The sequence below is a fragment of the Opisthocomus hoazin genome, chromosome W (assembly GCF_030867145.1).
Source record: "Opisthocomus hoazin isolate bOpiHoa1 chromosome W, bOpiHoa1.hap1, whole genome shotgun sequence".
NCBI lineage: Eukaryota > Metazoa > Chordata > Aves > Opisthocomiformes > Opisthocomidae > Opisthocomus > Opisthocomus hoazin.
Window position 1 is genome coordinate 39,827,479 of NC_134453.1, and position 16,353 is coordinate 39,843,831.

At 42.4% G+C, this 16,353-nt stretch overlaps 1 protein-coding gene across 9 annotated transcripts in view; it reads right to left on the bottom strand.

Moving 5' to 3' along the window:
- Positions 1 to 4,654: 4,654 nt before the first annotated feature.
- Positions 4,655 to 16,353, bottom strand: part of LOC142365635 (ceramide transfer protein-like) — a 135,949-nt gene continuing 124,250 nt past the window's right edge. For 7 of the 9 annotated variants that reach the window (XM_075446628.1, XM_075446627.1, XM_075446626.1 and 4 more), the window contains 4 exons: positions 12,475 to 12,603; positions 11,572 to 11,701; positions 10,073 to 10,260; positions 4,655 to 7,597 (listed from right to left, as the gene is read on the bottom strand). In XM_075446628.1, the coding sequence (XP_075302743.1) occupies positions 10,082 to 10,260; positions 11,572 to 11,701; positions 12,475 to 12,603 (438 nt within the window). In that variant the 3' untranslated portion in view covers positions 4,655 to 7,597; positions 10,073 to 10,081. The remainder of the gene's footprint in view (positions 7,598 to 10,072; positions 10,261 to 11,571; positions 11,702 to 12,474; positions 12,604 to 16,353) is intronic. The other 2 variants (XM_075446629.1, XM_075446624.1) reach the window with 1 other exon arrangement.

Below are 16,353 nucleotides of genomic sequence, written 5' to 3' on the forward strand. Positions count from 1 at the left end.
ACTGTGGGCACGGGCCGCACCAGATACATCAGCCGTGAACTCCGGATGCAGCAAGCGAACGTCCATCACCACACATCACCTCTCCTGCCACGGAAGACCATTACAACAGATGGAGCCCAAAGTTATGGATTAAATGAACTCAATGGACACTTTAGAGCGATGATCCATAGACTAAGGGAATGATATCTGGAGACAGGAGAAATGGTGGTGATCAACTGGACAATGGGGGACCTGGGCATGACGTAGATGGTATGGAATAAGGGGTGGATAATGTCCTGGGTTTCGGCAGGACAGGGTTAATTTTCACCAGAATCCAGGAAGGGGCACAGCCGGGGGGTGGGGGCTGACCCCACCTGGCCAAACAGAGCCCGGTATTCCATACCATGTGACGTCACGCTGGGTTCCGGTGGGGGGGGCAGCACGGCAGGAACTCTCTTGCGGCTTGGGGGGGCGCGGCGCCGGTCCTGTCCGGGAGAGCGGCTGTCTGGGTCGTGCGGTTCGTTGTTGTGTTTTCTCCTTATTTGTACCATTGTTGTTCCTGTTTCCCTGTTTGCTGTTCTGTTAAACTGCCCTTATCCCGCCCCACCAGTTTCTGCCTCTTTCTTTTCATTGTCCTCCGCACGCCGGCAGGGGGAGGGGCGGCCACGTGGCGTTTTTATTGCTGGCGGCAGCCGAAACCAAAACAACTTCTTTAAATGAATGCCATTTAAAACATCAGTAAATGCTAATACTGATATTTTTCCTCGTTCCGTTGGGGAAATATCTGTTAGAAAACATATTACCTGATGATCCAGACTTACTGGAATTCATCCTTCTGTGTACCCACATCTCAGTGCTACTTTTTTTTTGTATCATACCTAGCAATCCTTTTTTTCTTTTAAGTAATACATAAAGTTAATATCCTTTACTGTAGGAGGTGTTGTTTAACACAAGCATAAAACCAGGAACTGTATACAGTATAAAAGCAAGTATTTACAATAGAATAGTAAAGTAATAGTGTATGTAACAGGAACAGCTAGGACACATGATACTTTATAGTGGAATTGTTTCTGATATAACCAAAGTTAGAATTGGAAAACAACTTGGAACAGAATAGTTCAGTCGTAAGGTACCTACAACGATCATCTCGTCCAACTTCCTGACCACTTCAGGGCTGACCAAAAGTTAAACCATGTTGTTAAGGGCATTGGCCAAATGCCTTTTAAACACTGACAGGCTTGGGGCATCGACCACCTCCCTAGTAAGCCTGTTCCAGTGTTTGACCACCCTTTTACAGTAAAGAAATGCTTCCTAATGTCAACTCTGAACTTTCCCTGGCATAGCTGTGAGCCATTCCCAGACGTCCTGTCACTGGATACCAGGGAGAAGAGCTCAGCATCTCCCTCTCCCCTACCTCAGGAGGTTGTAGAGAGCAATGAGGTCGCCCCTCAGCCTCCTTTTCTCCAAACTAGACAAGCTAAAGTCCTTAGCTGCTCCTCATAGGACATTCCTTTGAGCCCTTTCACCAGCTTAGTTGCCCTGCTCTGGATGAATTCAAGTACGTACTTCTTAAATTGTGAGGCCCAGAACGGCACACAATACTTGAGGTGAGGCTGCAGCAACACTGAATACAGCGGGATAATCACATCTCTTGATGGGCTGGTTATATTGTTTCATGCACCCCAGGATGCAGCCAGATGTAGCCCCATTCACTGCAACCCAGGATCATCCCATGATGAAGGACATCACAGAATCACAGAATGTTCAGGGTTGGAAGGGACCTCTGTGGGTCATCTAGTCCAACCCCCCCCCCCTGCCAAAGCAGGGTCTCCTATAGCAGACTGCACAGGACCTTGTCTAGGCGGGTCTTGAATATCTCCAGAGAGGGAGACTCCACAACCTCCCTGGGCAGCCTGTTCCAGTTAAACAATCAAATCAGTTAAACAGGACTTTCCCTTTGTGAACCCATGTTGACTGTGTGTGATGATTGCATTGTTCTTTAAATGCCTTTCAATAGCACCCAGTGTGATCTTCTCCATAATTTTTCCAGGAACTGAGGTTAGACTGTAACTGGTTTGCGGGATTCCTATGCACAAATTCACCCAACACACGATATTTAAAAAGCACAACAGTATTTATTGCTCTATTATAGCCTTGCATAAGCAGTTACCAGCATATTGTTCCCCTTTTATGAGAGTCTTACCAACCCGACTACTTCCGAGACACCGCTGAGCAGGAGGGTGACCATTAATGGGGTCATTTCGGAGAAGGGAGGTAGGCACAGCACCTTCAGGGCATCCCCTGTGGTTTGTAGAGTGTGCTCTGTGTCCTCTCTCTCTCTCTCCCTGCTTTGAGCGGCCCCTTTTTATCCCCTCAGCTGATTCAATGGAAAAGTACTGACTAGACGTTGCTGCATGTGTGGCCAGTGTGCGCAGCATGACCTGCCAAGTATGTGTTCTGCTGGGTAACAGCGGTTTTCAGATTGCAACAACATATTGCTCAACAACAATCCTCCCAGTTCCCTTCTTCAAGGTTGTGTTCTCACAGCTGTGTTCAGCTTGTAATTTTCCATAGTGGCCCAACACGGACCATCATGTAAAATCCCTCACACATAGACTAACAAGTCTGCAGTTCCCTGGGTCTTTCCTCACACCCTTCTTGAAGATTGGAATAACATTGGCTAATTTCCAGTCAGCCCAAGGTCTGTCAGTATTATTAAAGACTGAGGCAAAAAAAGCATTGAATGCCTCTGCTTTTTCTTCATCCCTATTAGTCAGGTGACCATCTTCAACAAGTATCAGTCCAGTTTTCTTTAGACCTTCTCTTGCTATTAACATACTTAAAAAAAAGCTCTTCTTGTTGTCTGACACAACACTTGCCAGTTTCAACTCTAATTGAGTTTTGGCCTTTCGTGTCTTCTCTCTGCATATACGAATCACAGCTCTGTAATCTTCCTGCAAAGACTGACTTTGCTTCCAGAGATCATACAATTTCTTTTTCCTCCTGAGTTCCAAGAGGACTTCCCTGTTCAGCCAAGTTGGTCTTCTGACCTGCTTGCTTGACTTATGACACAGTGGAATTGCCTGCTCCTGTGCTTCTAAAAGGTGGTTCTTAAAGACTGACCAGCACTCATGGACTGTGTCCAGTTCTGGGCTCCCCAGTTCAAGAAAGATGAGGAGCTACTGGAGAGAGTCCAGCGGAGGGCTACGAGGATGGTGAGGGGACTGGAGCACCTCCCCTACGAGGAGAGGCTGAGGGAACTGGGCTTGTTCAGCCTGAAGAAGAGAAGGCTGAGAGGGGACCTTATAAATGCCTACAAATATCTGAAGGGTGGGTGTCAGGAGGATGGGGCCAAACTCTTTTCAGTGGTGCCCAGTGACAGGACAAGGGGCAATGGGCACAAACTGAGGCACAGGAAGTTCCGTCTGAACATGAGGAAGAACTTCTTCCCTCTGAGGGTGATGGAGCACTGGAACAGGCTGCCCAGGGAGGTGGTGGAGTCTCCTTCTCTGGAGATATTCAAGACCCGCCTGGACAAGGTCCTGTGCAGCCTGCTGTAGGTGACCCTGCTTCGGCAGGGGGGTTGGACTAGATGACCCACAGAGGTCCCTTCCAACCCCTACTATTCTGTGATTCTGTGATTCTGTGACTCCCAAGCCCTCAAAAGCAGATTCTCAGGGTACTCTGCTAAGTAGCTCCCTGAATAGCTGTTTGCTCTCTTGAAATCCAGACTAGCAACTCTGCTGACCTTTTTTCCTTTTTTTTTTTTGTAGTTATGCAGACAACTCCAGAAATGCTCAACCTCTCCTTACTGGAAAGTACTTATTTTTAAAACACAAGCATAACTTATGGGACCAAGAATGTGACTGTATTCTTTCTATTTTATTTTGGGAGGATTTCTTTTTGCCAGCTAAAATAGCTGCATTCTTCAAGGGCAGGGCTTGCCTAAGGACTCTGCATTTGTTGCATTATATTACCTGAGGTCTGATGCAGCTAAGCTTAAGATTTCTTTTTGTGCAAGTAATGCCTTCTATCATTTCAAGCTGTTCCTTCAGTCTTGCATACTTGTAAGGATTCTACAACTTTATTGATTACTACATAAAAAGTAGAAATCCCTGCATAACAAATAAAGGTAGGATTGTTATTGATCCATTAGGCACCAGCTGTTCCTCCTATTAAGAGAGCTTGCTCCACAGAAGCTCATCTCAGTTCTTAAAAATTCTTCATACTTTAGAAAGAACAAGTTTATCCTCTGGCACTCCTCAGTTCTGAAGCTCTATTCTTTCCATGGAGATTTCCATAATGTTGTTAATTCTGTACAAACAGAGACAAAAGCTTAAATACATCTTTGTAAGTGCTCTATATTAAGACTATACTGTACAGGAACACCTTTTAACATGCCTCTGATATGCTAGCACGAAATGAGCTTCTTGATATATAAACTAATGTGTCATTCAAGTTTTCATCTCCATAACCTCAGTAATACAAGCAAACTGCTTCTTGTTAAATGTTTTCCATACATTATAGTATTGTATATAACTTTATACACAATCTAAAAGTTAGTTAAAAGGTAAAATGTTTTAAATAAGTTTCTCCAAAGCACTGAAAGTTAAAAATAACTACAAACCAGGATTTTTCTTCATAATTTTTAATACTTTTCAATTTAAATTCTGGTTTAAAATTTGTGATTGTAACATGGAATAGCCAACTTCTTTTAATTTTTTAAAACTTGTCATTAGGATCATAAAGCTATTACAGAACAGTTACACTCTGTATACTCAAGGTACTCAAAAATATGATTCATGTTTTGAGTCTGTAGATGAACAGTGGAAATTCAAATACAGTGTTATCTGTACAACTTGACAAAAATACAGGTGGACAATCTGATTAGTTTAAAGAGAATCTGCACAACTTCAGATAAGCCAGCTCAGCCCAATTAAGTAAAAGGTTTTTTTTTTTTCCAAAGCACGTCACATTTTTCACAGATAGATTTGTCAAAATAAGATGTTCAGGTTCTCAGACAGGATAACAATGACCATCTCTCATCCTCATTCCCAGTACAAGTTCTACCAAATAATTTCCTTCAGATCTAGTTCAGCAATATCCAAATTCTCAAAACAGACACAGATATTCAGAGAACGATATGTGATAGAGAAGATAGCTGTATTCTCAGCCCTTCAAATTGCTTCGGCTTATAAAAAACAGCCATTCTAGAGTCATGGGCTGCTTCTGCAAAGAGCACAGCTGTATAAATACTGCAGATCAATTAACAGGAAAAAAGAGAACTCAGAGTGCACAGATATGTGGCAGTGACCGGAAAGAGGGGTGGGCTCAAGAGACAGGGGAATATTTTATGAAACCATAAAAGGAAGATCCCTTCTGGAAGAAAAGACCTAATGGCTACTTGCACATGGACAAACCAAGAGGCTGATAGAGAGCTGCCTTTTTAAATTTGTTTTTAAAGAGGTCAATTAATACCTATTTCTCAATCTTACAAATCCTTCCATATTCTTTAAGAAGCATCTTACAACTCTGATTGGGCAGGGCTAGCTGTAGTGAAGTACTAGTGCCTTTATCTAAAAGTAAAATATTCTTTACAAATAGCATCTGTAGTTTAATTTTACTTAAAGAATGAATTGCAAAAGTACATAATATTTAGTGCAAATGCAACTAATGATATAAGATTTATAGACTGCTTTGTAAACTTTCCATACCTTTGTATAATAAAGTCATCCAATTAAATTAATAAACAGTTACTTGCCTGTGTTCAACAATTACAAGAAATGACAAATAACAAGTTAAACTCTGTATTTTGGACTTTATTTTTTTTTTACATTCTCATCAGTGGTTATGGTGGAATGAACCATTGGCTGATTCTAAAATGAAGTACATTTGAGATAGGATTTTTTTTAACATCACTGTATGAAATGTTCACTAGTGATACAGTAAACATGTACAAGTTTTCATCATTTGCCTTACTAGTATTAACATATAGGCACTTTTCTACATATTCAAATTAGCAGAATAACTCTGTAATAAGGCATATTCCATGCACACCATTAGAAGAAGGCAAATAAAAAGGGAAGAGTTATGAAGCATGGAATCTGCATGCATGTGTAATCACGTGTTATGTATGATTTCATGTCTATAGAGAAGATGAACAGATAAAGTAATTTTATCAACACTGTGCAGATCACATTTAATCATTCACCAAATCTTCATTAGGTTACTCTCTTTTATTTATTTTCAGGCACCTACCACCATACTATATCAAATAAGACTTTCAGTTTTCTTTTGTGAAAAAAATATATATATATATGAATTTTTTTTCTTGAGATACACAGGTCAGTGAAACACCCAGCAGTCTCTGAAGAGTTTCCAACTACAGGACGTGGATAAAAGACCTTAAAGTCAATACCAGTCTGCCAGAGTCCTCTCTTAATGAGCATCTCCAGAATCAAAAGCAGGCAAATATCTGACATTTAAATTCTCACAGCAACTAGAGGGAACTTTCCAATAAGAACTACACATCCTTATAGCTCTGATGGATTTTTGATCAAGAGGCGAGTATCAGCACAACTCATTTTCTACACGAACCTCATACCATGGCTTTATTAAGACGAGGAAAACAAATGCAGGATCTGAAAATAATATACTCATCCTCATTCTAAGCTGGGAATGTTGTCCTGTGTAGTCCAAATTACTTCAATAAATATTAGAGTGTACCTTCTCACAGCTTTGGGAAAGCCCCAGATATCATGCAAGAAAGCAGCCCACATATAACATGGACAGATGACTTCTAGCTTTCAGGCACTCTCTTGCCCTCTCATACAGAATCTTCCTAGAAATTTCTGGATCATGTTTAATAACAAAAATTATGTAGCACATATTACATAACTGAAAAATACAATAGAAATATAAAGATATCTGGAAAAAAATAAAGCTTTTCACACTCTTACTCCTTCAGAGCCAAAGATCTTCATGAGAGTAAGACAATAGAAAAGGCAAAGTCATAAGGATATTGACAGCCCTCAATTATTAACTGACATTTTATGTAACAAGATGATTCATTATAGAAACAAGCAGCAATGAACTATGATTACACAAAGCAAAACAAAACCTGCCAATAAGTCAGCTAGCCTTTACTGAATTCCCTCCCTCCCCCCCAAAATACCACATAGATTTTTGTGCATACAAAGCACATACAGTATGCTATATGTGCATTTGGTTTTTTTGTGCTTTTTAGACATGCACAAAAACTGCATGGGTATCTTAGGAATGTTGACAGTGAAATTCTGCAAGTTGTTTAAAATTAAAGCAGTAACCCATGTTGGTGATTCAAAGTTGTACACGTTCTTCCTCTTCTAAAGCAATCAAATAAAATAGCCATATACATGTTGTCAGTACATCTATTTATAATTACACTGATTCTGCAAGAAAATTTAGGAGAGAGCTAGTGTTAAATATTCAGCTTCATAGTGTCGCAACACTTCTTTACTTCAGTATACAAAGCCTAGAACTTCGGTCATAAAAAGACTGTAGATCCTTTGTTCCAGCATGGAGTGCTCTATGCATGGTCACTTCAATGTGGAATGCTCACCCAGTCTTGTTCTGATTACTGCAGGTAAGCAAAGACAAAATACAGTACTGAAAATTTTGAACACTAATAGGAAAACAAGAACTTGTTAAACCCCTTAAATAGTATCAGCACTGCTATTATCATGTTTGAACTATTGGCTCATGACAGCCATGTTTTAAATGGTTCACCTACACTAGTTCTTTAACAATATACAATGAAAAATGTGAATCATTACAGGGCTGTTACAGAAGGATCAAATTACTAAGACTTTTGGAGTCTGACATAATAAATAGAACCTAAAAATAGAGGTAACCTATGTCATGGATAGAATCATAGAATAGTTGGAGTTGGAAGGGACCTTTAAGGTCATCTAGTCCAACCCCTCTGCAATGAGCAGGGACATCTTCAACTAGATCGGGTTGCTCAGAGCCCCATCCAACCTGACCTTGAATGTTTCCAGGGAGGGGACATAGAAAAGCGATAAAAACTCATTTTCAGATCATGCCCTTATAGTCAAGCTACTAAATGCTACTTTATAGCTGGAATTCAATGGTTTGACGCTACTGTTATATGTAATGAAGTATATAGCAAGAGTCTACACTAACAAAAATTAAGCAAAGCCTTACTTAGCACAAAGGCTTACATCTGACAGATTCAGACATCCCCAGAAGTGATCGAGAATATTTTTTCTAATGTCACATCATCATTTAAACATTAAAATAATTTTAGATTAGCCCAATGACCTATACCATTAAAATACATCCATTAACTTCAGAAAGCATTTGTAAATACCTTTTCTTTCTTAGGCTCATCAGAAAGACTATAAATTTAAGTCACAGTCTTTTAAATACTCCAGTAATTGACACTGGTTTGTCAGAAAAGTTCCATTAATAAAAATCCTAGATCTAAACTATTCTGTCACTATAAAATAATACTTTGACCTTCATAATATTCTATCAATCAGATATACAATTATATCTGATTCAGCAAGGCCTTCGACACAGTCTCCCATAATATCCTCCTAGGGAAACTCAGGAAGTGTGGGCTGGATGAGTGGACAGTGAGGTGGACTGAGAACTGGCTGAATGGCAAAACTCAGAGGGTTGTCATCAGCGGCGCTGAGTCTAGCTGGAGGCTGGTAACTAGTGGTGTCCCTCAGGGGTCAGTACTGGGCCCAGTCTTAACTTCTTCATCAACGACCTGGATGAAGAGTTAGAATGTACCCTCAGCAAGTTTGCTGATGACACCAAACTGGGAGGAGTGGTAGACACACCAGAAGGCTGTGCTGCCATTCAGCGTGACCTGGATAGGCTGGAGAGTTGGGCAGAGAGGAACCTGATGAGGTTCAACAAAGGCAAATGCAGGGTCCTGCACCTGGGGAGGAACAACCCCATGCACCAGTACAGGCTTGGGGTGGACCTGCTGGAGAGCAGCTCTGTGGAGAGGGACCTGAGTGTCCTGGTGGACAACAGGTTAACCATGAGCCAGCAGTGTGCCCTGGCTGCCAAGTAGGCCAATGGGATCCTGGGGTTCATCAAGAAGAGTGTGGCCAGCAGGACGAGGGAGGTTCTCCTTCCCCTCTACTCTGCCCTGGTGAGGCCTCATCTGGAGTACTCTGTCCAGTTCTGGGCTCCCCAGTTCAAGAAAGATGAAGAGCTACTGGAGAGAGTCCAGCGGAGGGCTACGAGGATGGTGAGGGGACTGGAGCATCTCCCCTACGAGGAAAGGCTGAGAGAGCTGGCCTTGTTCAGCCTGAAGAAGAGAAGGCTGAGAGGGGACCTAATAAAAGCTTATCAATATCTGAAGGGTGGGTGTCAGGAGGATGGGGCCGAGCTCTTTTCAGTGGTGCCCAGTGACAGGACAAGGGGCACAAACTGAGGCACAGGAAGTTCCGTCTGAACATGAGGAAGAACTTCTTCCCTCTGAGGGTGACGGAGCACTGGAACAGGCTGCCCAGGGAGGTGGTGGAGTCTCCTTCTCTGGAGATATTCAAGACCCGCCTGGACAAGGTCCTGTGCAGCCTGCTGTAGGTGACCCTGCTTTGGCAGGGGGGTTGGACTAGATGACCCACAGAGGTCCATTCCAACCCCTACCATTCTGTGATTCTGTGATTCTGTGATACAATTATAAGTAGAATTTAAGACATCAAAATCTCACGAGGCTCTAGAGAAACTTCAGTATGTATTCTTTTCAGAATAAGTGTAAAAAGCCTGATAGCTGAGAAAAAAATACTTCATCATTTTATGCTTCTACATAAATTAAACATGCATGCCAAAACTTGCAAGACGAACTAGTAAAAGTCTACAAAAACTAATGCTTGATAACTTGTGCAGCCCTTATTTTTCATGCTAATAATACACATGAATTACATGAATGTTTTAAAAGATATATTGCATATATATATTAAAACTAAGCACTGAATTCATGCCAATCATAAGACATTTCCAGATTGCACTTCTATTTGGCCTTAAATATTTACAACAGCGAATCAAGAATAAAAAAGTGAATGTATACCTGCTAATACTAGAATAAAATAGGCTTTCCTGCCATTTTCTCTTGCACGTATGATGTAAAACGCTTTAAGAATTTTGGATATTCTCGTTTTGCCACTGCCCGTAACACTGATGCTGGTGCCCATCCTCCTGGGTTCACTAGAAGTAGACAGGAAGCCAGACATTGAAATACAGCAAATCTGTTAAAAGCTAGAAAAGAAAATTCAAGTTTGTATTCCTGCAACTCTTTTTGAAGTAAAAGGAAAGAATAATCAGCAGAATTTACACCCTTACAGCTTGTATTGCAGCACTTTCTACTCTTAATTCTCTAATTGAGTCCTGTTCTATGATGTCACTATTTATAAAACATTAAACATGATGTGTTGTCTTTGGGGAACGCCCAAATGAAAGATGATATTCTTTAAGTACTTCCAAGAAACAACAGAAAAAGAGACTCAAGTTACTTATTTCAGAGAAAATAGAAGTCAGTCTTAACTTTTCAGTAACTGCTGCATTTGCCTGCAGAATCGCTACGTAGTCAATGTCTTACAAATTAATTTTAAAGCACTTCAAACAAAATTTGAATTGAATCCAAAATATGACTAAATTCACAGGTCAAGTACTTTGCTGAAAAAGCTGCCACTTCCCATATAATCACAGTTCAGAATTTGTCAATGAAAATGTATTTTTAAAATAATTAGGAATCTTCTAAACAGGAAACAAAGCAGCTTAACCCAGAGTTTAACATCATATAGGATTATTTGTACAGGATTTAACAAGTGGCATCAGTCCTATATGGCAAAGATTTATTGAACCCATTTTTCAGACTTTGATTCTTTAGTAAGTCATGTAATAGGTGGTCAAAAATAATAAGCAGGTGAGATACTCAAAGTGTTTTGTAGCTGCAGGAGAGGAGCTAATAGGTATGTGGTTCCAATACTATAATACACTGCTAAATACTGGGTACAGTAACAATACAGCTTGGCTTTGCTAACTTTGCAGTCAATACCAAAGATTGTATCAGTTAAAAAAAAATTAAAAATATGTAGACTAGATTATACAGCTTGCAAACATCTTCATACAAAATTTATTTGTCCCTTCTTAATATTGAGGGTAAGAACTGCATCTTTACTATCAGCAGCTTTTCAGCCTAACAAGATGAATTGGGGAAAAAAGTTGACAGCAATACATGAATAAAAAACCAGACTATTACTGAAACTAAAAGCTTATGCCAAGTCATTCCAGTTGCAGATATTTCTTCTGCCCACCTCCCTCCACCCTAAGTACTGTACTTAGGACTGAGCTACACATTATTTTTATTTATTCCTCCCAGAATGCCATATAATGAAAGATCCCATTCACTGATTGATGTAGCACATTGATTTGAGTCTTTTTGACCATGAAGACCGCAAGTGCGATCCTATATATAAATTTAACAGAAAACTGCAACCTTTTTTTCCGGTATTCAGCTCCCCAGAATTAGCATGTCATGAATGTCATACTGAAAAATTTTAGACTTACCATTAGCTACATATGTAATCTTGCATAGGATATTGTCCCTGCTTATTTCCTTGTTCCCCTCTGGTGGGCTTACTAACGTCTGACAAATCATAGCAATATTTATTTTGGCACGGACACAGCGACTGTTCAGCTGCCAAAAAAACCCACAACATTTGTAAGCTTCAAACTAAGTTTATTTCAGCGTACTAGACTGATAATACTTTAATTCAGTATGAAGTCTAAGACACTCCAAAAGTTGTGTTTCAGGGAGTTTGCTTTCTAGCACTACATGGATGTAACATGAATGTGAATGAAAGGTACATGGTGAATAGGGAAACGGTTAAAATGAAATGCCTGAATCTCAGGTTTTTGTTTGCTTAATGCAGTGAATTATTTCAATTATTGTGATAAGTAAGGAAACATCTAAAGAATAACACATCAGCATTTACAAATATCAGTTAGCAACTTTTCCCTTGTAAGCAGGCAATGGCATAGCAATCAGCACAACACTCCAAAGATGACAATCATTGCTACTGACAGAACCAAGGCAGAACTGTGTAAGCTGGAGGTTTAACAGATTCCATATCTACAGTTATACAAGCCTATTCCCATGTCTGACAATACTGAAGAGTTATTGATTTGACTCCACACAAAGTAACCTCAAATCTTTAAAAAGCTTTCACATCTCCAGAAATTTTGCTTCCATTTTTCTAAAACACCTTAGATGTGCCAACTGTTGAGATAAGGTAAGAAAGCTTTTGGCTCAGAATGCCTTAATCAGGTCACTGTATCATTTGGTTTAAACAAGCTGTATTTTTGCATACCCCCCCTCCCCCTTTAACACTAGTATTGCAAGACCATCACCACATAATAGAAAAATGGTATCTTAAAAGCAGAACTTGATAGAATGAAAATAACACTTACAGGAGCACTGTCATGTTCCACAGAGAAATTGCACACAATCCATGTTTCACGATCATTTTCACTGAATGCTGGTATCTTTCTGATGGCAGACAAATACAGCACATCCCTTTGAGAAGCTGGCCACACCCTCTTCAGAGAAAAACATGAATATAAGGCTTTCCAGTTTTGCAAATGTCGTGGTTTAACCCCAGGCAGCAACAAAGAACTACGTGGCTGCTCTATTGCCCCTCCCCCCACTGGGGTGCAGAGAAGAACCGGAAGAAAAAGGCAAAACTCGTGGGTCGGGATAAGGACAGGTTAACAGAACAGCAAATGAAGCGAACAGTAACAACAATAATACTGTCAAGAACAAGGGAATACACAGAACAACTCTCTCACCGCCAATGCCCAGCGTGTTCCAGAGCTGTAATTCACCACCCCCTCCCCTGGCCAGCTCCCTTACTCAGAACTGAGCATGATGGCACATGGTATCGAATATCCCGTTTCTTTGGCCAGTTTGGGTCAGCCAGTCCGGCTGTCCACTCCTGGCTTCTTGCAAAAATTTACCCTATCCCAGCTGAACCCAGGACATTAACCACCCCTTATTCTATAACATCTACGTCATACCCAGGTGCCCTATTTTCCAATAAATCACCACCACTTTTCCTGTCTTTTATATGTATACACACATATATCACTCCCTTAGTCTATGGATTATCCCCCTAAACTGTACATTGAGTTGATTTAATCCATGGCTTTAGGCTCCATCTCTCGTAACAGTCTTTCAGGGCAGGAGAGGTGATGTGTGGTGTTGTATGGTCGCATGCTGCATCCAGAGCATGCAGCTGGTGTATCTGGTGTGGCTCATGCCCACGGTCTGTGGATTGAAGATGTGGATCTTGATGAATTTACTGGGCGCCAGTTGCTGAAACTAGGTTAAGTCCAATCACCGCTGTACTTTGCTAGGTTTCATCCACGTCCATCCTTCACTAGTTTGGGTGATTCTGACTGTAATATCCTTGATATAACATATAACAACTATAGTGGTGATAACAGACAGTGACAGGGTCATTTATCAATTAACATTATACAACTTATTTATTGACTATTCTCACCCAAAACCAAATCCTCGTGAGGTACACATCGGACTTCCCCATCCTTCTGCATCATCCACCAGGAGCACCCAGGTCCTTGAGCAAAAGCAATCCTGTGGACGGGTTTACCTTAGCCTGAGGCAGGACTAACCCAGACTGCCTTCCCTAACATAATCCTCATGTGCACTGCGGGGAGTTTACCCCTTCTACAGGGCGTGGAAGTTTTGATTGGACAGGGCCAGCCCAGTTGGTGGATCTCCCGGTGTTCAAAAAACCAGGTGCCTTCTGCTAAATGAGTATCCCAGTTTTTGAAAGTCCCACCCCCCATTGTTCTCAGAGTAGTTTTTAGCAGTCCATTGTACCATTCAATTTTCCTGGAGGCTGGTGCATGATAGGGGATGTGATACAACCACTCAGTACCGTGTTCTTTGGCCCAGGTGTCTACGAGGCTGTTAAGAAAGTGAGTCCCGTTGTATGACTCGGTTCTTTCTGGGATACCATGTGGCCATAAGACTTGCTTTCCAAGGCCCAGGACAGTATTCTTGGCAGTAGCATGGGGAACAGGGTAGGTTTCCAGCCATCTTGTGGTGGCCTCCACCATTGTGAGCACATAGTGCTTGCCTTGGTGGGTTTGTGGCAGTGTGATATAGTCAATCTGCCAAGCCTCCTCCTATTTATATTTTAGCCATCTTCCTCCATACCACTGAGGCTTTACCCGCTTGGCTTGCTTGATTGCAGCGCATGTTTCACATTCATGGATAACCTGTGCAATAGTGTCCATGGTCAAGTCCACCCCTCGGTCACGAGCCCATCGGTACGTCGCGTCTCTTCCTTGGTGGCCCGAGGTGTCATGGGCCCACCGAGCAATAAAGAGTTGACCCTTATGTTGCCATTCCAGATCCACCTGAGCCACTCCAATCTTGGCAGCCTGATCCACCTGGTGGTTGTTTTGATGTTCTTAGTGGCCCGAAATGTGCATCCACTTGATGCACTTTTACAAGCAGGTTCTCTAGCCAGGCAGCAATATCTTGCCACAATGGGGCAGCCCAGATGGGTTTGCCTCTGCGCTGCCAGTTATTCTTCTTCCATTGCTGCAGCCACCCCCACAAGGCATTGGCCACCATCCAGGAGTCAGTATAGAGATAGAGCCGTGGCCACTTTTCTTGATCAGCGATGTCTAAAGCCAGCTGGATGGCTTTCACTTCTACACACTGGCTTGACTCACCTTCTCCCTCGGCAGTTTCCACGACTTGTTGTGTAGGGCTCCATACAGCAGCCTTCCACCTCCGCTGCTTCTACACAATGCAACAGGACCCATCCGTGAACAGGGCATACTGTTTCTTCTCTTCTGGCAGCTTGTTTTGCAGTGGGGCCTCTTCAGCACATGTCACCTCCTCCTCTGGGGACACTCCAAAATCTTTGCCTTCTGGCCAGTCCATGATTACTTCCAGAATTCCTGGGCGACTGAGGTTTCCCATTCGGGCCCGCTATGTGATGAGCGCGACCCACTTACTCCATGTAGCATCGGTGGCATGATGCATAGAGGGGACCCTCTCTTTGAACATCCAGCCCAGGACCGGCAATCGTGGTGCTAGGAGGAGCTGTGCTTCGGTGCCAACCACTTCTGAAGCAGCTCGAACGCCTTCATATGCTGCCAGAATCTCCTTTTCAGTGGGACTATAGTGAGCCTCGGATCCTTTGTATCCCCGGCTCCAAAACCCCCGGGGTCGACCTCGAGTCTCCCCTGGTGTTTTCTGCCAGAGACTCCAGGTTGGGCCGTTCTCCCCGGCTGCAGTGTAGAGCACGTTTTTAACATCTTGCCCTGACCGGACTGGACCAAGGGCTACGGCATGAACTATCTCCCATTTAATTTGTTCAAATGCTTTGGCGTTGCTCAGGGCCCCATTCAAAATCATTCTTCTTCCGGGTCTCGTGGTACAGAGGGCTTACAATCTGGCTGTAATTTGGGATGTGCATCCTCCAAAACCCCACCACACCTAAGAAGGCTCGTGCTTCCTTTTTGCAAGTTGGCTGGGTCATAGATAATGTTTCATTAATTGCATCCTTTGGGATCTGAGAATCCCCATCCTCCCATTTTATCCCCCAAAACTGGATGTCTTGTGCAGGTCCCTTGACCTTACTTTGTTTCATGCAGAAACTGGCTTTCAGAAGGATTTGGACTAATTTCTCCCCTGTCTCAAAAACTTCCTGTACTGCATCACCCCACACAATGATGTCATCGATGTACTGCAGATGTTCTGGAGCTTCACCCTTTTCTAGTGCAGTCTGGATTAGTCCATGGCAAATGGTGGACTGTGTTTCCACCCCTGGGGGAGTCGATTCCAGGAGTGGCATTATTCCTAGAAGAATTCTGTTTTGTGATTGTTTTTCCTTGCAACTCACGCACTCGTGCCTCTAGACTTGAGGTAGGTTTTCCATCCCACTTCCTCATGTCCCCTCCGTGGTCATGATGGTAAAACCACAGGGTGCCCCGTCCTGTCTACCCTCTGTATCCTCTCTCTTGAGCAGAGAAACGCTTACTCCTAATAGCTGAGACACTGGCCCATACGGGTGGGGGGTAGGACATACTCTCTTCAAGTTGCTGGGAGTACTGGGACAGTTTCACCACAGCTTAGACAAGGGAGGAAGAGAGACTTTCTTCATATTGCTGGAGTCAGACAGCCACCTCATCCACTGTTGGTGCCTCTTTACCTTTCCAGTCTATTACTGCCAGTGAGTTGGCATATGAGGATGGTGTGCTCCATACAAACTTCCTCCACATGGGTCATGTGCACTGGACTTCATC